This window comes from Rana temporaria, chromosome 4, assembly GCF_905171775.1.
Source record: "Rana temporaria chromosome 4, aRanTem1.1, whole genome shotgun sequence".
In the NCBI taxonomy this organism is placed as follows: domain Eukaryota; kingdom Metazoa; phylum Chordata; class Amphibia; order Anura; family Ranidae; genus Rana; species Rana temporaria.
In genome coordinates this window covers 205271354-205298712 of record NC_053492.1, presented here as the reverse complement: position 1 = coordinate 205298712, position 27359 = coordinate 205271354, and the positions used below count along the sequence as shown (strand labels likewise).

The 27359-nt window shown below is 43.3% G+C and overlaps 1 protein-coding gene across 2 annotated transcripts in view; it reads right to left on the bottom strand.

The window, feature by feature from the left end:
* The window catches only part of LOC120936937 (coiled-coil domain-containing protein 150-like), an 87627-nt gene that overhangs the window by 31171 nt on the left and 29097 nt on the right, over nt 1-27359 (bottom strand). For both annotated transcript variants that reach the window (XM_040349758.1, XM_040349759.1), the window contains exons 8-18: nt 23234-23277; nt 18025-18117; nt 16860-16967; nt 16590-16714; nt 14890-15067; nt 12849-12917; nt 3587-3679; nt 3272-3355; nt 2977-3084; nt 2830-2892; nt 499-627 (exon numbers count right to left, since the gene is read on the bottom strand). In XM_040349758.1, the coding sequence (XP_040205692.1) occupies nt 499-627; nt 2830-2892; nt 2977-3084; nt 3272-3355; nt 3587-3679; nt 12849-12917; nt 14890-15067; nt 16590-16714; nt 16860-16967; nt 18025-18117; nt 23234-23277 (1094 nt within the window). The remainder of the gene's footprint in view (nt 1-498; nt 628-2829; nt 2893-2976; nt 3085-3271; nt 3356-3586; nt 3680-12848; nt 12918-14889; nt 15068-16589; nt 16715-16859; nt 16968-18024; nt 18118-23233; nt 23278-27359) is intronic.

Sequence of the window (27359 nt, the reverse complement as noted above, 5' to 3'; positions counted from 1 at the left end):
GCATGCGCCGTCCGTGGAATTTCCCAGTGTGCATTGCTCCAAAGTACGCCGCAAGGACGTCATTGGTTTCGACGTGAACGTAAATTATGTCCAGCCCTATTCGCGAACGACTTACGCAAACGACGTAAAAAATTCAAAATTTGACGCGGCAACGACGTCCATACTTAACAATGCGTACGCCTCATAATAGCAGGAGCAACCTTACGCCGAAAAAGCCTAACGTAAACGACGTAAAAATATAGCGCCGGGCGTACGTAAATTTGTGCGTATATAGGTCATTTGCATATTCTACGCCGAAAACGACGGAAGCGCCACCTAGCGGCCAAGGTAAATATGCACCCTAAGATACGACGGTGTAAGAGACTTACGCCAGTCGCATCTTAGGCTAATGTCAGCGTATCTTGCTTTCTGAATACAGTAAGAAGATACGCCGGCGCAGCTTTGAATTTACGCAGCGTAAATCAATGCTGAATCTAGCCCACTGTCTGTATTGCTTACATTATTCTCCTCTTTGTCTTCAAGCGTTTTGATCTGTTCTCTGAGCTTTCTCTCTTCTCTTACAGCTTCATCCCTGGCCTGGATAGCCAATGTAAAGTCCTCCTCCTTACGATTCGACAAGTTCACAGTCTATGAAAGATACAAACACATCAAGGGTCTCTGCATTATACTACCAACACATTGGTTTCTATAACTAAATGGTTAGATTACACTGTACAAGACCAGTTCGCTTTCTAGGAAATGTTAATGGAAGCTGATTAAGGCCCCTTTTACACTAGGGCTGCCTGCGCGTTAGCGCTATAGTGGCACTCGTTTTAGTAGGGGTACTTCCAGGGCGCTTTTCAGGTGTTTTGGAAGAGCTGCCCGTTCATTGCAATGGGCAGGGGCGTTTTGGGAGCGCTGTAAACAGGACTTTTTCTAATGTCCTGCAAGCGCATCGCTCCAGTGTGAAAGGACTTGATCGGCATGAGAGGCAGTTCTCAAGCGCTTTATAGGCACTATTTCTAGCACTAAAACACCTGAAAACTGCCTCAGTGTGAAAGGGTCTTGGAGCTTTATTGTGGTATATATACTGGGATATAAAAAGTCTACACAGCGCTGTTAAAATGTCAGGTTTCTGTGATGTAAAAAAATTAGATAAAGATAAATCATTTCAGAACTTTTTCCACCTTTAATGTGACCTATAAATTGTACAACTCATGAAGAAATTTGGAGTATGGCCTCATATAAAGAAACATAATAGTTCGTAGCAACGTACCATCATCCGGATTACTAAAGATTCCTTGGGTGGGAAGGCTATAGGGTTAGCTTCAGCAACTACTCTCTTGCCCCAACCCCGTTTCGCAAATTGTACAACTCAGTTGAACAACAAACAGAAATCTTTTAGGTGGAGGGAAGTAAAAAGAATAAAAAAAAATTAATATGGTTGCATAAGTGTGCACACCCTTAAACGAATACCTTGTAAAAGCATCCTTTTGATTTCTTTACAGCACTCAGTCTTTTTGGGCATGGCACATCTTGACTTGGCAATATTTTCCCACTCTTCCTTGTAAAAACACTCCAATTCTGTCAGATTGGGAGGGCATCTCCTGTGTACAGCCCTCTTCAGGTCACCCCACAGATTTTCAATCAGATTCAGGTCTGGGCTTTGGCTGGGCCATTCCCAAACTTGAATCTTCTTCTGGTGAAACCATTCCTTTGTTGATTTGGATGTATGCTTTGGTGCGTTGCCATGCTGAAAGATGAAGTTCCTCTTCATGTACAGCTTTCTAGCAGAAGCCTCAAGATTTGTGCCAATATTGACTGGTATTTGGAACTGTTTATAATTCCCTCTACCTTGACTAAGGCCCCTGTTCCAGCTTAAAAAAACAGCCCCAAAGCATGATGGTGCCACCACCATGCTTCACTGGAATTATGGCCAAAAAATGTAACCTTGGTTTCATGAGACCAGAACACATTTTCCCACATGCTTTTGGGAGACTTCAACTGTGTTTTTGAAAAATTTAGCCAGGCTTGGATGCTTTTCTTGGTAAGAAAACGCTTCCATCTTGTCACTCTACCCCATAGTCCAGACATATGAAGAATACAGAAGATTGTTGTAACATGTACCACACAGCCACTACTGGCTTAGCCAGCTATTCCTGCAGCTCCTTTAATGTTGCTGTAGGCCTCTTCGCAGCCTCCCTGACAAGATTTCTTCTCGTCTATTTATCAATTTTGGAGGGACGTCCAGTTCTTGTTAATGTCACTGTTGTGCCATATTTTCTTCACTTCATGAGGACTGTCTTCACTGTGTTCCATGGTATATCTAATGCCTTGGAAAATCTTTTGTACCCTTCTCCTGACTGATACATTTTAACAATGAGATCCCTCTGATGCTTTGGAAACTCTCTGCGGACCATGGCTTTTGCTGTCGGATGCGACTAAGAAAATGTGAGGAAAGACCTATTTTGAACAGCTGAACTTTATTTGTGATTAATCAGAGGCACTTTAAATGAAGACAAGTGTGTACTTCTATTTAACATAAGCTTGAATGTGATTGCTTAACTCTGAACACCGCTACATCCCTAGTTATAACAGGGTGTGCACGCTTATACAACCACATTATTATTATTTTTTAAATTTACCCTCCTCTAAAAGATTTCAGTTAGTTTTTCAAATGAGTTTATAGGTTTATAGGTGGAAAAAACATTCTGAAATAATTTATCTTTGTCTCACAGAAACCTGAACATTTAACAGGGGTGAGCAGACTTTTAATATCTACTGTAAGCCTTGACTGCGTAAATGTACAAGTTGCACAAAATAATGCAATGTAGCCATATAGCATCTCACCTGCCGTAATTTGGCCTCTGTTCTCTGCAGTCTGATTTTGCAAGAGTCAAGCTCCGAAGTTATCTACAAGAGAGAAAAAAAAATCAATAATCAGTTTATGCTATTTATTAGTCAAATAAAACATCACTGAGTGATAACTGTGTGTACCTGTATGTACTTCATCTCAACAGCATCGTGGAGTTTACGAAGCTTGGAATTCTCTAACTGAGCATCACAGACAGATTGCAGTTCAGACTGTAACTTACGTACTCTGCTCTGTATGAAACATATGAAAACTGAATAGAAGTGCAATGCTAAAACAGATAATGAGAACTAAGCATTGTGTTAATAAACTGTACTTTGTCAGGTATCGATTATATTTTAATAAACTGAAGATCCTTTTTTTTTTAATTAGCATATGGTTGACATTTTCACTAAAGTTACAAACCGCTTTTTATCTTACCTCAAGCTTTCCCTTTTCATATGCCAGTTTACTCTTGCTGTCTGTCAGTTCAGTCAGCAGTGCCTCCACTTGTCTTTTAGCATTCTACAAAGACAAAACAGAACTGCATGAAATGAGCGCACACAGGTATGTAGAATACCACCCCATTTACCTTAAAAAATTTAAAAAAAAAAAAAAAAAAAAGAGAGAAAAAAGTAAGAGATTTAGAAAAGAATGTAGTGGAGCACAGAGCATACTATAAGTGAAAGTGAGAATATATAAAGAGCTGACGAAGAAGTTAGAAATCATAATTCCTTTCCTGGGCACCACCCTTACCTGTTCCTGCTCCAGCACTGCCAGCTGATCCATAAGTCGTCTATTTTCCTGCTCATGTGCCAACAGAGAAGCCTGCACAGAGCTTAACTCTAGCTGCAGTATAAAGTATAAAGTCAGGTGCAGTACATACAGTAATATATTTTACACAATTTAATGACAATGAATGAGCAGCACACATTCAGTTTACAGGGATTTAAATTACTACAGCACTTCTCAGACCTTTTTACTCACAAAGTAACATCTTTGAACTGCACCTGCTAATACAACCATATGAATCTTTGCATGGTCTCTCCTCATGTTCCGCTGGGTCATGCATAATTCTTTCTTGCACAGACAGAAATTAATCTTAACACTAACATGCATGTTAGATGGGTGCTTGGCCTGGACAGCGATGGAGTAGGATGCACGCAGAGTGAGCGCCTCTTGCCTTAGATCCTGTATACGATCCTGATAGTTTCCCAGCCTAGAAATCTACTCACCAAACTGTGCCCCGCACCCGGGAGCAGGTCGGGAATATGTCTCCACCTAAAAGGGCATCGGAAGCGGTTGAAAAGCTGGCGAAATACCGCCATTAGGAGATGGACCTGCAGGACAAAGATGGCGCCACCACATGCCCCGCCGCGGAACACCAGAGCGTGGACATAACCAAGGTCCTGGAGGAAATAGCAATGTTACAGGGAACCCTCACTGCCAAAATAGATGAGGTCAAATCTGACATCTCCTTACTGTGCCAGGATATATCCAAGGTGAAAGACCGGGTCACGGAGGCGGAAACCCGCATTGGAGCGGCAGAGGACATGCTCTATCCCCTGAGCCAAACCACAGAGGAGATGCAGTGCCAAATCCAACAGCTCCACGCTCATCAGGAAGACATGGAGAATCGTCTGAGACACTGCAACCTCCAGTTCATAGGCATACCAGAGAAGGCGGAAGGCAAAAACCCTGCAGAATACCTGGAAACCCTCCTGATCCAGCACTTTGGCAGAGAGGCCTTCTCGGTCATGCTGGCAGTAGAGAGAGCACACCGCATACCAGCTAAACCTCCACCGGCGGGAACCCCCCCAGAACCTTTATTGCAAAGTTTCTCAACTTTAAAGACAGGGAAAAAATCCTGAGGCTAACCAGGGTGAAGGGCAACATTCCGCTGGGCAGCGGCCATATTGCTGTGTTCCTTGACTTCTCCAACAAGGTAAAAAGAAAGTGCGTGCAATTTCAGGATGTTAAACGGAGGTTGAGGGTGTTACACCTCGAATACGACATGCTGTTTCCAGCCAGGCTCAGAGTGGAGGAGAATGGGCGAGCCATGTTTTTTGAAGTACCGAAATCGGCGGTCCACTGGCTGGATCATCGTGGACACCCGGAAGGATGATTGATGGATGGACTGCCTAAGGGCTCTTTCACACGTCAGCTCAGTTTTTTAGATCAGTTTTTTTTTCATCAGTTGATCCATTTTTCCATCAGTTTTTCGTCCGTTTTCCGTCAGTTTTTCCATCAGTTTTTCCATCCGTTTTTTTTTTTTTTTTGGGGGGGGGCTTTTTACATATTTTGATGAAAAACGGATGTTAGCGGATCGGATAGTAAACGGATCATCCGCTAACGTCCGTTTTTCGTCCGTTCCGTTTTTTTTGACGGAAGAAAAATAGTGTTTTCTTCCGTCCAAAAAAACAGAACTTAACGCAGACGGATGCTAACGGACGTTAGCGGATGCTCATCCGCTAACGGTATATCCGCTATAGGGAAGCATTGCGGTCCGTTAACGGACGTCCAAAAAACGGACGAACGGAACGGATGTGTGAAAGAACCCTAAGTGAGTACTGTTTATATATGGAGTTTAAATTGCTAAATTTAAAACCTAATAGGGTGGGACTTTAAATGAGGCTATGGCCATCCGGCACGTAAGCCTCTATCCCCGGCAACATGAAATGGGGAAAATAAATTGTTGGGACTTTAATTGAAACAGAACACTAGGGCATAGTGAATCAATCAATATGATAAAATCCGGGAGCTGCGACGCGCACCGCGGCGTCCCCCCTGTTCCTCCACCCTATTGGCTGCAGGGCTGGGGGGGGACGTACTAGCTGCGCGTCGACGCCACGCCTCACACGTCCATGCAATTGACAACTATCCTGACGCCGCGTGCTGGCGTGTGTTTTCCATCTGCGTTAGCTATAAAGGGAGGGGTTAGGTGACTACTTATAGGCAATGTTTGCATGTATGTGGTCGCCGCTCCTCTCCAGCACACCTCGTGACATTAGTGGGGCGTCTGTTGGCTGGTGGGGTGTCCCTCTTTTGACTAGTGTCTATGGTCACTACCTTTACCTTTTTTCCTGGACACTTTTACACCATGGTTATCATGGTTAAACCTTCTAATTCAGGTACACTCACTTTATTGTTGTTTCTGACTCCTCTATATTGGGTCAATTCATCCCTCCACTTTTTTGCTACCTTCACACATTATGGTGTTTTTATACGCCCTGACCTGATTTAAATATTTTCACTTTTATCATTATAGTTGTTGCCTTTCACTAGTCCAGTTTATTATTTTTATGCACAATTTATTATTTGTTACAGAAACCTTCATGGCTTCCATTGTTATAATTACCACTACATTATTACCTTGTCAATTTGGATGCTCCCTGCCACCGTTTTTCAGCCACTTCAGCTCCCGGGGATATGATCTCTCAGGCCCAAATGCCTTCTATCAGTTTTGCTACTGCTTATACGGTTTTACTAAATACCCATAGGTAAGATTGTTAGGATCACTGTGTAGTGTTCCCTCTCCTCCCTTTCTAATTAATTACCATTAATTTGTTTCTCGTTATCAACTATCATTTATTGTAGGTTACCCCAGTCCCTAGCTGCTCCTGATGAGTGGAGATATTCCACGAAACGCGTCGAGCATACGAACATACAATATAGCTGTCATGTCACAGTGAAGATGCTTACTACTATGGGCTTGATATTGTCTGAATCATCAATTGTATTTTATTATTTATCCTGGTTATATGTCATTCTGGGTCACATTGCTGGTTTCATTGTTCATCATGTGTTACTATGTTTGTTTATGTTACTATTAGAATGCTATATGATTTACCAATCATGCTTCTGTTATACATTGTAACTTGTTTATTGATCTACCCTGTTTACCTACATTGAATTGTGCCCTAGCATGCCATTAATTAATATTTTTTATCATATTGATTGATTCACTATGCCCTAGTGTTCTGTTTCAATTAAAGTTCCAACAATTTATTTTCCCCATTTCGAGTACTGTTTATAGCCCTGCGGCCTTAATTTTTTTCCTGTTATTCGTTTTTTCACGGAAGACCTGCCCCCCCATGCCCCTTTATACATTCCCTTAAAAATCTTTAAACAAATGGAAGCCATTCTGAATTCATTCATGTGGGGGACTGGGAGACATTATACTGAAATGCCCAGATCCTTAACCATTGCCCCTGAGATACATGGACTGTGGAGGATACCTGAGTGCCCCATGTAATGCTCTCCGGGAGAAAACACGGGACATGTGTCCCTATTACACATACACCAGAAAGACTGTGTCTCCATGTAGCAAGAGTCGCACATGGATGAGGACTGGGAAGCATGGGACGTCCCTTGCGCCCTAACCATGAGCTATGATACAGTGACGAATCGCCCTCCATCACTTATAGTTTTTTCAACATTTTGTTTTTCTTGGACACTATCTGTTAAGTATTGTACCTCCAGCTAGCGTTTATAGCTGTAAGCCTGATCCTCACTTTGTTGCAGCTTATTGCATGCTTCCACCGAGTTTGGGTGGTCAGAAGCTGGGAGGGACGAAAAATGCCAGATCCTTAGATGGTAGCATTGGGATTGGATGCACCGTTGTGCATATGTTAATTACTTGGAATGTCTGCAGACTAGCACATGTATTTGGGAAATGTATGATTACTTGCCTGCTGATCCTAAGATCTTATTCTGATGGGTCTGACACCCTGCTGATCTGTATGCACAGTATTTATCTATGATCAATATGGCAGATGTTAAATTTCTATTATGGCATGTAAGGAGACTGCGAGATAAATTCAAACATATGGCTGTATTGAACTATCTCAAAGGTCAGAAGACTGATATTATTGCATTGGTTGAAACGCATGTTACTGGCCATTTGGGTGGTCTTATCATAGCACTCATACAAATATGTCTAGAGGGGTTACAGTGCTGGTTGCAAAGTCTACTCCTTTTGAGCTGGTGTCTATGGTGTTGGATCGGCAGGGTAGATACCTCTTTATGCAAGCCATTGTGGGGGGAGCCCACCTTTTGATTCTGGCTAGTTACATCCCCCCTCCCTATAGGTCAGAAGTGGTTACAGAGGGCCTTGCATATATAGCTCAGTTCCCATCATTGCCTGTGGTGTGGATGGGGGATTTTAACAACACAATTACTCCCTCAAAAGACCACCCATTGCAAGTTGAACCCAGACTGGGAGAGCCGTTGCACACTAGACTATGTCGCACACTGACGGAGTTTGCCCTGGTATACGTCTGGAGATAATAACGCCACAACCAAAGCATACACCTGTCATTCAACGTGTAACAATACCATGCCCAGGATTGACTTTATACTAGTTTCCAGGGCCCTCCTCCCTAAGGTCACGGGTTCAGGGTTCGCTCCCAGGGCCCTATCAGACCACTCCCAGTGTTGGGCGACGGTGTCCCTTAGACTAGCTGTCCCAGCACGAATGTGGAGACAAAACTCCTACTGGCTGTCAATCCTCACTGATCATGACTCCATAGGAAGGGAACTGCTGTTCTTTTTTTTGAAAAACTACAGGAGCCCCCCCGCCCTCAACATATACTGGGATGACTTAAAAACCCATGCCCGCAGGATTTTATCCACCAGAATAGATAGGCGTAAGCGAGAATCTACTACTATACTCCAATTAACATCTGAAAAACTGTGGGTCCTAGAAATTACATATGATGCTAGCCCAACTCTCAAAAATCTTGACAGGGTTAAGCTCCAGTCCCGCATGGTTACGCTACTACATACGGAAAAGGCTAAACAACTCCTATATCAGACTCCCAAGGTGAGAATCTTTGTTAATGGCTGGCTCTCGGAGCAGTTTCCACTGGAGAGGGGTACTCGTCAGGGGTGTCCCCTCTCCCCGTTGCTGTATGCCTTAGCTGCTGAACCATTGGCTATTGCCATCAGAGCACACCCTGATATCCAGGGCCTGCGTCTGGAAAACACAATTGACAAGATAGGCCTATACGCGGATGACACTGTCCTTTACCTAGCGGACCAGGGACCATCGCTGCAAGCTACACTACGAATTTTTGAACAAATGGGAAGTTACTTGGGTCGGCGCATTAACTGGGACAAGTCCAAAATCCTCCCTATTGATGTCTTTCCCCCCCAGAGGTGACCCTTCCGTTGCCACTCTCCAGAGTTTCTAGGCTCAGGTATCTGGGGGTTAAGTTACCTGAAATCTGATTGACTACATACCCCTGAATGTGGAACCACTGTTTGATATGATTAAGCTTAAAACACAGATGTGGGCTAGGTTGCCCTGGGGGGTGATGGGGCGCATAAACATCATAACAATTATTATCTTGCCCAAAATCCTGTATATGGTGTGGCATGCCCCTTTATACATTCCCTTAAAAATCTTTAAACAAATGCAAGCCATTCTGAATTAATTTGTGTGGGGGACTGGTAGACACAAACTAGCCTGCCACATAAAGAACCCTACAGACATGGGAGGAGTCTCCCTTCCACACTTGCATGACTACTACCTGGCCTCACAGCTGTCTCACTTGTACCACTTTAATACATTGGAACTGCATCAGTATAGGTCTTTAGTTTGCGACAAACCCGGGCACCCAATGCACACACCCATTCAGGCTATCCTGCGTGGGAAGCAAACAAATTGGCTGGCCTCACGTTACAACTCAGGGATGTTGTTGCATCACCAACGGATATGGGAAATAACCATTAAAAAGACAGAATGTGGGGAGACTTCATTCTCCATTATGGCTTAACAGCTATATGCCGGAGCTGGCGGAGATACCCGACTCGGTAGTCTGGGCTAGATACGGAATAATATACCTACACCAAGTCTTGTCAAATCCTGGGCTTAAACAGTTTCAGGAACTTAGGGAGGAATTCTCGCTTCCACAGCACTTGGCATTTAAGTACCTGCAGCTATGATATGCACTTAGGATCCAACTGCCTTCATTAGAAGTAGAGGTGGAACCACCACCAGTGCTGACTATAGTTCTGGGAAGTGACTCTTCCAAACTTATATCGCACCTGTACAGCACCATTAGACACCAGGGTACAATAGCTATCACTCAGAAGGCCAAAACAGCCTGGGAACAGGATATAGGCCCCATAGAGGATTCAGACTGGGATGAAATACTTAAGGGAACTAAGGCCGCCTCTCCCAAGCTGTCAGATAGGCTGACGCAACTTTATATTGTCCACAGAGCCTACCTGACACCATTAAGAATGGAAAAATTTCAACACACATACAATCAGACATGTCATTTGTGTCAAACCACACCTGGCACATTCCACATCTCATCTGGACCTGCCCAAATATCCAGACGTACTGGACACAGGTTGTCCGCTTCCTGCATGACAAGATGGGGTCCCCCGTGGTGCTTGACCCTAAGATGTGTATTTTGGGACTTTTGCCGGATACCACACGATCTTCCTTTTTGGAAACATTTATAGCATGTAAAGTGACTGCCCAGAGATGGATGCAGGATTTACCTCCCACTCTGCATTTGTGGAAAAATGCTGTTAATGACATGCTCCCATTTAAAAAACTGATTTACACACATAGGGGTTCCACACAAAAGTATTCCAAGGTGTGGAACAGATGGCTAGAAGATGGGGAAACATGTGTCTGAATCTGCCTCACCTGAAGGATGCCCTAGAGGGCCCTATTGCAATGTATGTATAATTTAGTAGTACACCCTGGGGTAGATTCAGAAAGCAATTACGCCTGCGTATTCATAGATACGCAGCGTAATTGCTAAGTTGCGCCGGCGTATCTACTTTCTGTATTTAGAAAGCTAGATACGCCGACTGTAGCCTAAGGTACAACTGGCATAAGTCTCTTATGCCATCGTATCTTAGGGTGCATTCTGCCGCTGGTCGCTAAAGGCGCACCCGTAGTTGTCAGCGTAGAGTATGCAAATTGCATACTTACGCCGATTCACAAACGTACGCGCGGCCGGCGCTCGTTTTTTACGTCGTTTGCGTACGTCGTTTTCGGCGTAAGGCTGCTCCTGCTATTAGGAGGCGCAGCCAATGGTAAGTATGGACATCGTTCCCGCGTCACGATTTTCAAATTATGCGTCGTTTGCGTAACTCGTTCGTGAATGGCGCTGGACGACATTTACGTTCACATCTAAGCCAATGACGTCCTTGCGACGTCATTTACCGCAATGCACGTCGGGAAATTTTCCCGACGGAGCATGCGCAGTACGTTCGGCGCGGGAACGCGCCTAATTTAAATGATTCACGCCCCCTACGGGATCATTTAAATTACGCACGCTTATGCCGGCCCCTTTTACGAAACGCCGCCGCAAATTACGGAGCAAATGCTTCGCAGCGTAGCTCCAGTAATTTACGGAGGCGTAGCGTAAAAACGATACGCTGCGCCGCCGTATCAGTGCGCGCCCCTACCTGAATCTGGGCCCCTGTCTATTTTGTCGACTGGAAAGTAGTATGTTATACTGTTCTTGTAACCATGTGAATGTATAGCCTTTGATGAATATGCAGATAAAACTACCACGCATTCCACCGCTTGAAAATGTACTTTTATTGACGAATGTGCTGGAATATTCTGTACTATGTGCTTTATATTAATAATAAGGTTGTTTTTTTTTTCAAGTAAAAAAAAAAAAAAACATGCATGTTAGATGAAAGATGTTTATACTAGAAAACTGCATTCAGAGTCAGCCTATGTCATTGAATTTTGGAATAGCTTTTAAAAATCCCCACATGTGTAAAGTTTGTAAATACAAATGTGATCACTAAAAGGCAATCTGTGTTGCATATTATTTACCAACTAATGAAGAGTACCTCTATTTAAATGTAATCAATTATATATTTAAGCTCTCTGTAAAGCCTTGTAGCTGTCACTACAACAGCTACATTCATAAAGTGGACATACAAGGATAGAAATATGCGAGCTGCTATTGCTCACTTTTTTTTAAACAGGTGCAGGCTTTAGGGCTATTATTTTAGTCCTGTTTTCACGAATAAGCAAGTCACAGATCTGACATGTTCACTTCATGTAATCTAATAAAACAACAATTTAAATTCCCATATTAAAACCATGTTGTTTTAACATATCATTAAAGCAACATCATTAAAATCAGTACTCAGTACAGTAATCAGTATTACATACTCAATGGGATTTGTTTCCTGTATTCTGCAAAAAACAAAAAAAAAAAAAAAAACTGGTTGATCCTGCTGTTCTCCCCCTCCTATCCATATCCATGTCTTTTCCATGTCCCCACTGAAGTTGGGCACTTCTGCAGAGCAGTGTTGGCAGCTAGTGCACATGCTCAGTATTTCTACCCTAAAAATGTCCTCCCTATCACATCTGAGCAGCCCATGTGACTATAGAGTCACACGTGTGGACATATACACAAAATGGTAAATGACAGCCCACGCCCTCTCTCCTCCTTTATGCCCACTAACCAGCTAAACACAATGGGGACAGGATATTACATCTTGATTGATGGTGACTTCACCTCCTGTTATTCTAAGAGACAGGTTGGAGGAGTGTGACACAGGCTGTGACTGGCAGAAAGACGCCTGCATCATGTTATTGCCAAAATATAATAAAGATTTAATTTCATAAATATATATTTGTATGACAATTTAAAAAAGTTTATTGATATTATTTTTTACTCAGAACCCCAAAGGCTGTTTTTTTTTTAACATGTGGCCCATGCCATAGGTCTAGAAGCTCCTTCTGCCACGGTTTCCCTACAGTCGAGATAGGAAAGAGCTGGGTCATGTGACAGCTGTACATAGATTATATATAAAAAGTATAGAGAAAAAGAAGAGACAATGTAAATGAAACAGTGTTTGTTTAGTACCACTTTAAAGCAAATTCGAGAAAAAAAAATGTAAAAAACCTAATAAGCTAGGCATCATTGATAACTGTCCCTCACTACGGCAGTGAAAGTTCAATAAACCTCATAAATATATCACTTGTAATAGTATAATATCTACAATATAGATTTTATATTACCTTATTTTCAGTCAGCAGAATTTCCATGTTTTGTTTGTTCTCCAGGAAGTCACTCTGTGCTCTGTCCAGCTGAAAAAAATAAACAGAATACAAATACTAAGTACTTTATAGCAATATTAACAGACATCTTCAACATGGTGGACCAAATTTAAAGTCTTATGCTGACTACACACATTACAGTCACATTTTAAATGTTTGTACAATATCCCTTAGGTTTTACCAAAAAACAATGTTGTGGGAGGGGATGCTAAAAAAAAACACCTAAAAAATGTAGTTTTACATCCAACCAGGTAGCCCCTTCCACTGCAGGAGGAAAAAGAGGACCAATGTCATATATCATGTCATTTGCTTAAAACTTGTGATAACTATTCCTAACAAATTTGGTAAGGAACGTTAACTTTAACCTGCAGTCTGCTCAAATAATTTGTAATAAAAACATCTTTGCCATTCTGAAGCTTCCCTCCAACCACTTTGCATTATATCTTATATATACTGTGATTCTGTACTTGCCAAATATGCTGCAGAAATCTCCCTCCACTGAGTCTGGCTGTAACCATTTTAACTGTGGGCAGCTGAAGCTGCTGCCTGTTCACTTCCTGGATTTACACAGACACACCACCAGCTCTGCAGCTCTCATTTGCCCTCTTATGACTCACCCCCCCCCTTCCTTCCTTCCTTCCTTCCTTCCTTCCTTCCTTCCTTCTTTCCTTCCTAGCAAACTCTCAGGAGAGTGAGAGATAGAGCTGTGCATGATAAGCCTAGGCTTTTTACCAGACAAGAAACAAATTCAAAACAAGGGCAGAAGATTTAGATGGAAAGTAAAAAAAAAAAAAAATGACTGAAGGTCTGCTTTAACCACTTCAGCTCCGGACCATTTTGCTGGTCAATGACCAGGCCACTTTTTGCGATTCGGCACTGCGTCGCTTTAACTGACAATTACGCGGTCGTGCGACGTGGCTCCCAAACACATTGGCGTCCTTTTTTCCCCACAAATAGAGCTTTCTTTTGGTGGTATTTGATCACCTCTGCAGTTTTTATTTTTTGCGCTATAAACAAAAATAGAGCGACAATTTTGAAAAAAAAAATGAATATTTTTTACTTTTTGCTGTAATAAAATATCCCCCAAAAATATATAAAAAAACAATTGTTTTCCTCAGTTTAGGCCGATACGTATTCTTCTACATATTTTTCATAAAAAACATCACAATAAGCGTTTACTGATTGGTTTGCGCAAAAGTTATAGCGTCTACAAAATAGGGGATAGTTTTATGGCATTTTTATTAATATTTTTTTTTACTAGTAATGGCGGCGATCAGCGATTTTTATCAGTACTGCGACCTTATGGCGGACACTTCGGACACATTTTTGGGACCATTGGCATTTTTATAGCGATCAGTGCTATAAAAATGCATTGATTACTGTAAAAATGTCACTGGCAGGGAAGGGGTTTACACTACGGGGCGAGGAAGGGGTTAATTATGTTCCCTAGGTGTGTTCTAACTGAAGGGGGGTGGGACTGACTAGGGGAAATGACAGATTGCTGTTCATACACTGTAAGAACAGACGAACAGTCATTTCTCCCCCTGACAGGATCGGGAGCTGTGTGTTTACTTTACTAGAAGACATTAAGCTTGTGTATTACAGGGGTATTTATATTTAAAAAGTGAAATTGTGGCCGGAACTCCGCTTTAAATGTGTGTTGTATTTATATGGCATTTATCAGAGTTTTGTAATTGGTAAGGGTTTATTACTCTTTTTGGAATAGAGAACCATTCCCCTTTTTATACATCCCCTCATGACATCATTACAGGAAAAGCATCCTCACTGGTAAGCAATAAAAATGCACCATGTGTGAAAATGCATCTAAAATGTACAAAAAGGAACACTTAAAAAACGTAAATGCATAAAAGCTAAAAAAGGAGGGCCAGGGCTTAAATGTTTATTTGTATAACTTTAAAAATAGAATAAAAAATAAATAAAAATTGACCCAAATCCATGATAGCAATGTTTATCAGTCAAGACATGGTTTGGTTTGTATTACCTCCTCTTGCAGCACTCTCTTTTCACTGTCTAACACTACTCTGCCCTTCAATGCAGATTCCAGGTCTGCTCTCAGACGAGCAGTTGTAGAATCTTGCCTCTCTTTCTGCACAGCATTCTTCTGCTTTACAAGTGCAATTCTTTTGTGACATTCTGTGTGTTCAGCACGTAGAGTCTCTCTGGATGAGTTATAATGCAAATGTTAAATAGGTACAGTAAAGAGTCAATCTAAATGGTCTTAACAGTCATATTGCTTTCATTTATATAGCACTGATTTCCTCATTTTGAAGCTTGACAAAAGAAAATAGGTGGACCTTTGTGAATATATAACTCAAGCCTATACTGTACATCCAAGTGAAATATTGTTACCAAGTTAGACATCACAATTTTTCAGCAGAGTTCAATCTTTAACCACTTCCATACAGGGCACGTACGCACCTTCCCGCCCAAGCCAATTTTCAGCTTTCAGTACTGTCGCACTTTGAATGGCAATTGCGCAGGCATGCTACACTGTACCCAAACAAAATTAGCATCCTTTTTTCCCCACAAATAGAGCTTTCTTTTGGTGGTATTTGATCACCTCTGTGATTTTTTTTTTTTGCGCAACAACTAAAAAAAAGACTGAAAATTTTGAAAAAAAATTACTTTATTTTTTTCTGTTAATTTTTTTGTAAATAAGTAAGTTTTCTCTTTCAATTACGGGCACAGATGAGGTGGCACTGATTGGCGGCGCTGGTATGCGGCACTGATGGGCACTCATAGGCGGCACTGATGGGCACACATAGGCGGCACTGATGGGCACTCATGGGCGGCACTGATGGGCACTGATGGGCGGCACTGATGGGCACTCATGGGCGGCACTGATGGGCACTCATGGGCGGCACTGGGCACTCATGGGCGGCACAGATGGGCACCACTTATGGGTGGCACTGATGGATACTTATGGGTGGCACAGATGGGCACTGATAGGTGGGCACTGGGCATGGATGGGCACTGTGGGGTGGCACTGATGGACACTGTGGGGTGGCACTGATGGACATTGTGGGGCGGCACTGATTTACCCATGTTGCCAGTCAGTGCCCATTTGTGGGCACTGATTGGCATCTTTTTTTTTTTATGTTCTTTTTATGTTTTTTGCCCCCCTTTTTTTTTGCCCTTCCCTGGTCCAGGGTGGGCTTCCCTGGTGGTCCAGTGTGTCGATCCGAGAGGGGGCTGCGCTGATAAATAATCAGCGCGAACCCCCCCTGTCAGGAGAGCCGCCGATCGGCTCTCCTCTACTTGCGTCTGTCAGACGCGAGTGAGGAAGACCCATCAACTGCTCTTCCTGTTTACATCGTGATCAGCCGTGGTTGGACACGGCTGATCACGTGGTAAAGAGTCTCCGTGAGAGACTCTTTACCGAGATCGGTGTTGCGGGGTGTCAGACTGACACCCTGCAACAACGATCGCCAGCGGCTCAGAATCCTGAGGACGTCGTATGACGTCCAGTCAGGATTCTACAACCACTTTGCCGCCGTCAATATGTCATTGGCGGGCAGCAAGTGGTTAAACCTTGGCAGTCTATGATCTAGCTATAATGGGCATTGTGTTTGTTGGTCTTGCTACAATACAAAAAAAAACGGTCATCATTTAACCTGTCATGCCATCTTAAATAATGTTGAAATCTAATAGAAACAAGGTCAGAAATGTTGGGTGACTCACAGTTCTCTCTCCAACGCTGTTTGATGACTCTGCAAGGTCTGGAGCTCTTCATTCAGGCTTTCCTGCACTGTATTTAACATAAGCTCTTGTTTCTGTAGCTTTTGTGACATGGTGTCTTGCACCACCTGTAAGGCATTTTATACAGAATTGAATGTACTAGGCATGTGGTTATAATAAAGTAGACCTAGTACAAGTTGGAGATGATAGCCAGTGATAAAATATAAACATTACAACAAGGATACCCACAAAGATATTATACCCTCAAGATACCTTAAGATCTTGCTGGTGCTGTGTAGTGAGATGGATATTCTCATTGGTGAGTCTTTCGACAGTAGCAGTAAGCTCTGAGCACTGACTCTCTAGCTGTTGGTTTATAGACTGTAATACAACAAACCACATATATACATATAAGACATAAAACTCAGAAAGATGATGTGAAAGGTCATAAACATTTCTCAGGTTATTAACATTTTTTTTTTTGCAAGTACACTGTGTCACAAATAAGTTAGATAGTGGACTCTCTGGGCTATCTGCAGATCCGAAGAGGGTGTGAGCCCTACAAAGGGACAAAGTGCAGAGTCCATGTACATGCCAACAGACCTTCCCTAGAGCATCTTGCAAGGACTGATGGACTTTACTGGTGGGTGTACCAGGTTGCAGCCCTCAGGCAACTGAGCAGGGATAGAACCAGAACATGGTACAACAGTCAGTTTTTAACAATTGGGGACAGGGCAAAGGTCAAGGCTGGCAGGAAAAAAAAGCAGGTCAAAATACAAGGGGAAGTCGGTAACCATGAATGCAGAACCCCAAGCACTAACACAAATTGGAATCTTGGGCTGGAAATTAACCTATTGGCAAGGCAACAGGTGTTGATCTAAGCCCAGCTAAATAGTGAGGTTGATTCTGGCCCCTTTCATATGGGGTAGACTCCACCGGGAGTCCGCCTGCTCAGAGGGGAATCTGTCCGCTGATCCCCGCTAAGCATGCAGATGGCTTGCCCACTTATGCAGAGTGATCACAGACACAGCCCGCTGTCCTCTATATGCGGTCAAACATGAACAGACCACCTGCCCGTTTACAGCCTATGGCCATCTGATCCGCTAGAGGGATGGGGAACGGACTGATCCCCCATACGTCTTATTTTGGCGGATAGGATGTCCGTGGGTGTCGGACACATGTCCACTGGCACCCCCCACTCCATAGGGCAACGGATGGCCCAATCAAAAAATTGACAGACGGACCCAGTCAGTTTGCCCATGTCGAAGGGGCCTTAAAGGCTGAGTGGGGACTGGTGGTGTAGCTGCTATGTCAATCAGCAGGTGGGATCCAGCACTGCCTATACCTCTCAGTCCTGTGCAGCAACAAGGCTGTAGAACTATGAGTAGCAGATCAGCTTTGCTGCTGATCTGTGACACATTATTTTTCTTTCCGTTACCTGGACTTTTTCTGCTGCTCCATGAAGAGTGGCAGAGTCGAGTTTGATTTGAGAAAGTTCAGCCTGTTCCGCTTCAAGTTTTTGTTTGGTAATCTAAAATGAGAGCAGAGTCAAAATAGCATATTATCAGCGCAACAGACCTCCATATGGTTTCCACTCAACCCATGTATATTATCATCTGCTAAACTGCTATGGTATTTGACAACTGTTTTTTCTCTCAATCCTCTTGTGCTATAATTGCTTAATCGTACATCACAGGAGACAAAGGAGTTAATAATCCTTAATACATGGGTTATGCTGCCACCTTCAGGTGACTGGGAAAGTGGCCAGAAGAAAAGGCATGAATCCCTGACCAGGTATAGCTCCTCCGAGCTCAACCCAAACTCAGTTTTGTGCTAGTGTCTCAAGGTGATGGCCTATGGGACCAAGGGTTAGGTTTCTCCTTTAGTGGTTAGGGTGCATTCCACTAGGAGTGTCAGTGCTTCCTGGGCCATTCTGCATCAAGCTTCAGTTGTTCGAGTTTGTAAGGCCCCATACACACGACCGAGTTTCTCGGCAGAATTCAGCCAGAAACTCGGTCCGAGCCGTATTCTGCCGAGAAACTCGGTCGTGTGTACACTTTTCAGCGAGGAAGCCGACGAGGAACTCGCCGGGCCAAATAGAGAACATGTTCTCTATTTTCTCGTTAGTCAATGAGAAAAGTCGGCCTGCCGAGATCCTCGGCGGCTTCAACACTGAATTTGACGAGGAACTCGATGTGTTTGGCACGTCGAGTTCCTCGGTCGTGTGTACGGGGCCTAAGGCTACTACCTGGTCTTCTCTTCACACTTTTTTGAAGTTCTACCGGGTTCAACCAGGTTGATGTTTTTTGCTTCTCCACATGCCAGTTGCGGACAAAGGATCTAGCAATCCTAAAGTCCCAATTTTAAGTTTTGTCCATTTAAAAAATAAAAAATACTGAAAATGAAAATATAGCACATTTATGCCTAGTTTACACTAGCATTGGTCTCTGAAGAGAGCATTTGCAAGGCAGCGAGGAGGCACTACATTGCCTGTTCATTGCCTACTTTAACCCCTTAAACCCTGCACAAATGCTGGAAATGCAGGGTGCTCCCATTCAGTAGAATGTGTTGCAATCGGTGGACAGATAAGCCTGTTGAACATGATGGCAGGGATCATTTTTTCCACTATGTGTACATCCCCGTCTGCTGCGTTTGCAGAATAAGGAAGAGTTAGTGTAAATAAGGCCTAAATGTTACAATAGTGCAACCTAAAATTAGGCATCCCAAACAAAAAACACTTATCTGTTACCATATCAAAAGTTATAAACCAAAAATCCAAATGTAACAAAACATATAGTAGATGATTACTGCCACTACTGTAAATTCAAGTACATCCAACACCCAGATTACTTATAAGTGGTTTTGTTATGTGCTTATCATAAACTCCTTTTAGAACATTGGAGCATAGGGGATTCTGGAGAGAAGGTCCCACCCAGGAGGCAGTGCCCCATGTACTTTAGTTCTACAAAATCATTTTACAGTTAGGCAGTCCATAGATGAGGCTGTTTTTTCATTCAACCAGCGGTTTGAATGAAAAATGAAATCAGTTCCCCCATCTACACAGTCAATGTGGATGGGGGAGCCTCCCTGCTGAGTTTTTGTATTCTGACAGAGGGGAGACTTCCCCACCATCAGAATATAGATCACTGATGCAGTCTACAGCCTGCAGAGCAGATTGAGCAGGAAAAACCCGAAAGGGCGGTTGTGGAGAAGTCTATTGGTAGTTTGATATCTGTACAACATTCCTGCAATGGCGTCACTAGGGGGTTCAGAGGGGGCCCTTACCCCCCCCCCCCAACATTATGCTGTGCCCCACCATGTGCCCCCCCCCAATTAAAATGCCTTTTTGTTTGCATTCGTAGTGGATGCGCCGCATCTTGCTTGGGACGCCGCTGGAGTAACACAGTCTCTCCTGAGAGGGAGAGCATCCCCAGTCAGCTCCTTCAGTGGATTCCTCCCCCCTCCCTCTGCTCGCTGACACTGCATAATGCAAACGCTCACACAACCACAGCCGCCCGATCTGCTCCTTTCTCTGCATCTTCATTGGCAGGGAGAAGAGCGGGTTGCAGGAAGGACTCTACGAGCACTGTGGGGGGGGGGGGGGGGGGAACATCTCAGTTACTGAAAAAAGACTGCAAGCTGAGCTGAGTGTCAGTCTATGACACTCTTTCACAGCCCAGCCAGTGATTATCACTAGTGGTTATAGCAAACACTAGTGGCTATAGCAAACACTAGTGATAATCAGAAGAGACTCTGCTCATTAATGGTTCAAATATCAGCCGGTTCCTGCTGAACCAGCTGAGATTTAAACTATCAATGGCTGATCTTAGAACTTAGGCAGCCCATACATTGATCTATTAAGTTGAATGAAAAAAAAGAAATGATCCAATTCCCCCATCTACACATTATAGGTGGATAGGGGAATCCTTCCAGAGTGGGCGGAATAAACAGGGTTTCTCTCCTGTCCCGGCTATTCACAGCGCTGGACTCTGCCTCCATGGCAGCGGCGGCAGCACATTGGAACCCAGCGCTGGTTACTTTATGGGGCTAATGTACAGGAGGGCCAGCACAATTTGTTTTTTTAGAGATGGGCTGGGCATGTTCAAAATTCCACATGCCGAGCCTGCCAGGAAGCCCACACTGCACACCGCTAATCACAGGCAGCGAGACATTTTCCAGTCCACAGCTGCACAGACCAGAAATGTCTCACAGCCTTTGATTAGCGATGTGCAGTGTCCGCTTCTTGGCAGGATCAGGCATGTAGGATTTCAAACACACCCATGCCCATCTCTAATGGTTGTAGACAGTCGAGCTCCCTGCAGGTTGCTTAGCAGCAGTGTAGCCTTCTCTGACATGCTGATCGTGATGCAATCCAGGTGATGTTCCTAGTCAAATCCTAGTGTTAAATATCAGAGATTTTATTGATCCAAGCCCACACCGTACAGGCATAGAGCCCACATGGCTTCTGAACATACGGTTGATTTTATATATATATATTTGTACTCTTGATGCTAATAAATACTGGGGCAGATTCAGATAAATTATCGTATCAGTGGGCGTAGCGTATCTCAGATACACTACGGGCGCAAGTTCCGTATTCAGAAAGAACTTGCGCCCTAAGTTTCGGCGACGTAGTGTAAATGTGTCGGCGTAAGCCCGCCTAATTCAAATTTGGCTGGTAGTGGGCGTGTTTTATGTTAAACTATCATGACCCCACGTAATTGACGCGTCCGTGGACATGTCCCAATGCGCATGCTCGAAATCACGTCGCAAATAGTCAATGCTTTCGACGTGAATGTAACTTACGTACAGCCCCATTCACAGACGACTTACGCAAATGACGTAATATACGACGCTGTTCGTACGTTTCCGACGTCCATACCTAACATGACTTACCCCTGCTTTATGAGGGGTAACTTTACGCCGGAAAAAGCCTTACATAAACGGCGTAAAAAAATGCGCCGGGCGTACGTACGTTTGTGAATCGGCGTATCTACCTAATTTGCACATTCCTTGCGTAAATCGACGGAAGCGCCACCTAGCGGCCAGCGTAAATATGCAACTAAGATACGACGGCGTAAGAGGCTTACGCCAGTCGGATCTTAGCAAAATTCCAGAGTATCTGGTTTTCTGAATACAGAAAAAAGATACGCCGGCGCATCCTAGAAGTTACGCGGCGTATCAATAGATACGCCAGCGTAACTTCTTTCTGAATCCGGGCCACTGTGTTTATTAGAAACGCCAATCTCTGGAAAACTACAGGCTGAAAATGAGTACTTCTCTTAAAGTGTTAATAAACCCAGGACCCTGCATTCACTATATCTGGTCTCCCACAGTACAAAGAACATGGAAATGCTGTTTTAGAAATATAAACTGCTAAATACCCTTTTGCATCAGTAGTTAGAGCAGTCTTGTGACTTCTATCACAGACCCTCTGTCTGGACAGTGCTGATTAGCCCTATGCTGATCACATGCACTCTCCCAAGAAAAAAACTCCCTAGCAATACACACCAATCTGAGCATGTGCAGCTTTCCCCCCCAAGGCTCTGTTCTATCAGGAGATGGTTTGGGACTGTGGAAGAAGGGGAGGATCAGAGAAGACAGGATCAAACAGCCTTTTTACACAATGCACAGGATTAACCCCTTCGGTTCCACAGTGACTATAACAAGCATGCTTTACTGCATATACAGACTAATTTTACTGTTGTGGGTTTAGTAACACTTTAAAGTAGACCTGAGCTGTCATACCCTTGCCTTCAAACGTGTGCAAATGTCAGGAGTGCTGAGGAAATGCTGTCTTATCTGTGCATCTTTGAAAGCAAGACGCCAAAAAGAAAGTAATACTGTTGTGAAAGCTAAAGTGGTCAAGTGACAGACCAGCCAAAAAAAGAACGGGCTTAAAACACAAATTGCATAGGAAACTCGCTTGCCTAAGGTGTTCTGTAATCTCACAGAACCTCATCTCCACATACAGTCCACAAGGGCATTTATAAATGTTAAAATAAGGGGTAAACATTTACCAGCTTAAGCTGGTAAACGATTCAAGGATAGAACGTTCAGATTGCACACCATAGATGTATTGTATTCCCTAACATACAAGGGGATGATCTTTCAATCAAGTACCCTGTCTCCAAGCATTGAACCTACAACCTACAACCTTAGCATCCTCTGTGTCCTTCTGTAAACCTTATGTGCACAAAGGCAGGCAAACTCTAGCACAAACACAGCACTGTTGCCAACCACAGAACCACAGAATTTTTGATATACACAGCAATTCCACTGTTAGGGCCAGTTCACACCACATGCAGTCCAGTGCAGAAAAAAAAGTAGAACATGCTGCATTTTTCCTTCACCGGACTGTACTGGAATGCTGTCAAATAAATCAAAAACGCACCGGAACGCACCTAAAACGCACCAAAAATGCACACGTCTTGAGATGAAGAAAAAAAGAGCGGGAAAAAATGCACTGGACTGCACCAAAAATGTGCATGCAGAAAAGCATCTGGAATGCATCAAGACTGCCTTTCTATGGTGTGAACTAGCCCTTAACAATGTGTTTTATCGACATAGAATAGGTTAGTAATATCTTTGACAAATTATCATGCTTCAATTATGTTTCACTCGCTTTATGGCTTTATCTCACTTACTTTGACATCTTCCTGCAACAGGCTTAGAAGGGAATCTTTGGCTTCTGAAATGATAAAACCATTTAAAAAAGTGATTGTAAAGTCTAATAAAAAAAATAAAAATAAGAAAATAACAAACATGTTATACTTACCTCTATGTGCAGTGTTTTTTCACAGAGCAGCCTGGATCCTCCTCTTGTTGGGTCCCTCTTCACTGTTCCTGGCCCCTCCCTCCTGTCGAGTGCCCCCACAGCAAGCAGCTTGCTATAGGGGCACCTGAGCCGAGTCGCAGCTCCGTGTGTCCATTCAGACACAGAGCCCTGCCCCGCCTCTCTTCTGATTGGCTACCTGACTTTGATTAACAGCTTTGGGAGCCAATGACACCGCCTGCTGTGTCTCAGCTAATCAGAAGGTAAGTAATTAGGGGGTGCTAGGGAGGCTTCTACATACAGGTTTTTTATCCTAATGCATAGAATGCATTCACATTAAAAACCTTCTGCCTTTACAACTCCATGAAGTCGGTTGTAAAACCATTTGCAACAGTTATATTACCATAGCACCATCAATTGATGATCAGCTCCTGCATTCAAGGAGCTTACAGTCTAAATTCCCTAACTCACATTCATATATACACATACTAGGGTCAATTTAGACTAGAGTCAATTAACCTACCAGTATGTATTCGGAGTGTGGGAGGAAACCCACACAGGCACAGGGAGAACATGCAAACTCCAGGCAGACAGTGTCATGGTTGGGATTTGAATTGATGATCCTAGTGCTGACAGGCAGAAGTGCTAACCACTTAAGACACTGTGCTGTCTATTATGTACTTTCAAATACAACTAAAACACTGTTTGGATCAAGCTGAGAAAGCGAACATTGCCAGCACCTTAGGAGGCTTTGCAGCAAGAGGGTGTAAACCCACAGCTGCAACGCTCAGCAGAGGATAAAGGAAATCAAGCAGCAGCTAAATTGGAAATGTTTGCACATACACCAGTTAAAAGCAACCAAACCGCTTCACAGGCCAAAAATCAGGCGGGGGCCACAGCAGCAAGGAAAAGACAGGGACAACTGGGGATTGGTGCCGGAACAGATTTAGCAGTGGTAACGGAAAATCCGTTGTTGTCCTTAGAAGCGGGTGCTGTGGAAGGGGAAGAACCCTCTTTAAGGGAAGTACTACAAGCAGTGAACTCTTGTAAATCCTCTTTATTCAAAATGATTGAGCAAATTGGAGTGATAAGAGAGGAGATTAACTTTTTAAGACATGATGTACAGAAATGGAAAGCAGCATTAGAGGGGAGGATGAGCTCAGTGGAGGATGATTTGAACCCATTAAAGCAGGAAAAGAGAATAATCAGTTTCAAAATGGAGGATATGGAGAACAGACTGCGTAGGAACAATGTGAGAACTTTGGGGCTCCCCGAACGCTGTGAGGGCTATAACCCCGTAGGCTTCATGGAGAAATGGCTTATGGAAATCTTTGGGAAAGAGTCTCTCCCCTTTCTTCGCAATAGAGAGAGCACATAGAGTGCCACTGCCAGGGGAGTCAGCCTATGCCATTTTTGGTAAGAATGCTCTATTTCAAGGATAAAGACTCATACTCCAGAAAACAAGGGAAAAGAAAGACATACACTACAATGAAGTTAAAGTTTTATTTTTCCCGGATTTCTTCCCAGAGTTGCAGAAAAAAAAGAGCCAAGTTTGTGGAGATTAAGAAAAGTCTGAAGCATTTAAGAAATATATATGCTATGTTGTATCCTCCACGGCTGCAAGTAGCGGCACTTGGTGAAACGCATTTTTTTAATACTCCAAATGAGGCACTAGCATGGCTGGAAAAACAAAGAGACAGTATTGCTCTTGATCCCTCATGAATCTTCTGAACTTGTAGGTTTAGGTATACTCTCCTTATGTTGATACTAGTTGACCTATTTAGTATGAACCCTGCCTGATCTGGATGGATACGTTTCTGTCCTAAGACTGAGGATAGCAGCTTATGCCTACAGTTTCAGAGCAGTCTACACTCAAACAATAAGAGCCCGAAACAGTCTCTTAATTCTAGAATAAGAGTAGAAAACTGCAACTCCTCAAGGCTAACCTAATCAGGGGGAGATTGGGGTGACTCAGAATCAGAAATAGTCACTGCGACCAATCATTTAAAAGGGCTAGGGTGGCATGCAGTTCAGGTTTAGAATCTACAGGGTGAAGAAGAAGTGCGCTTAAAGCCACTGTGGTCAGTGCCAGACAGAAACTAGTGTCACGGTTCTGCATGACTGTAGTAGAGACCCGTCCGACAACACAGGTGCAGATGACAGTACCTTAACAAGGCACAGAAGAAACATCCACAGAACTGTTAGGGGAGTGCAAGCTGGGTTTAACCTGTTCCAGAGAGTATGCCCCCTCTGTGTCTAAAAACAAACATGTTGTGACTGTATAGCGGTAGAAAAAATAAAGCTTAGGGTATGAGGCAAAGCCTCAGGTACTCAAAAAACCCAGACAGTTGACAGTGGATAAGGGTTGATTGGCTGGAGATGACCAGAGTCATTGTATGTGAGCAGTAGGAACAGACTGGAGATCTTAGATTCTATGTAATCCTGGAGCAGCAACTAGAGGAAGCTTCTTTCTGTTGAATGGCAGGTAAGAGAGCATGCATGTGCAATACTAAACCCAGTGGACTTTAGTGCTCAGTCCCTTAGGATTGCCACCTTTTAAAGTGCAAATCATTAATTTAAAAAGCACCCAGGGAGCCAAACAAAAGAAGTAGCTCTTGGTTCTCAGCTCAATTGGCCAGTTCACTCTAGATCTGAAATGCACTACATGGCTAACTTACATGGACCCAGTGCCCGAAGGTCTCTTCTAGGCAAGCCATGCAATGTCCAGTCGATCGGGATTCAGTCATGGCAGTCCAAAAGCCAGACTGATAAGAGGCCATGCCTGATAATAGCAATCGTTGAGACTGGCTTACAGTTTTTTTTTTTCCCCAGTGTCCAAATCTCTTGTAGGTGCTAGTATAACCTGAAGATGGGAGAATTCCTGTGTTCCTCAATGGATGAGAAGAAAAACAATTATCTTCTTGCATCTACAAGCAGTTAGGATTGCTTTTGCACTTACTTTACACAGCTTGATTTTTTCTCGTTAGTCAGCAAGATAACTGAGGTAGGGAGAATGGGTCTCCAAGCAGCCCCACACGCTCTACTAGCCTTCAAGAGTTTTTCTACTGCAGTGAAAGCAGCCAATCAAGTGGCCATGTCATAGGGCTTTTTATTTCCTTGCTGAATGTTACACCATAAAGAATACATACACAGATGGTCTTATCCATTTTCAAAATTAGATAATCATTTCTACTTTGTATTTTAATTGTTTCTAGTCTACTTCTATTAATCTAAAAAATTGTAAGTTTACTTTGTGGAGATCCCCACACATTTACAGAACTTTCTTGAAGTCTGTGAAACATATTCACTAAGCCTTGTTGATAGGTACTGCTGTGCTACAGAATCCACAGAGCCTGCCTTCTGCACTAAAGAGGTGCTGAGAGGACAAGTTTCAGGATGCGACGTTAGTACAGGAATCACTGCTTGCAAGCAGCATGGTACAATGCAAAATGCAGTCCTTAGAAATTGAAAGTAATTAGCAGTGGAGAAGCCGCAATGCCTTAAAGGAATCCAGGAAGTTGTGGAAAGAGATGAGCAGACAGGCAGCACTCAAAACATAAAAGGTCATTTTTTGAGTAAGCTTATATTGGCTTATCAAAAATAAATATTGTTTTGCATTGCTATTACGATGGTGTATTAAGGTGTATTCTGTGACCATAGATTTCCTTTAAACAGTATTCTGGGAAGTGGCAATAAGAACAAGGTATTGGTATCATAACACCTTCCCACTTAGCGTACGCATATATGCAGTCTCATGGTCTGCGGGATCGCATATAAGGGCTACTGAATGTTGCACAGCTCACTCCAAGCACAGAAACTGTTGCTAACAGCTCCAGCTCTCAAATTAATGACTGGGAACTGAAAGGATCTGTTCCCGATCACCTTATTGTATTGATAGCCTGTGATCAGTCACTGTAGAGCCCACCCTTGTGTTGTTTCTCCTCTTGAATGGAGAAAATTATAGAGCATGTCTTGTTCCCGTGCTAGAGAAGACTGTA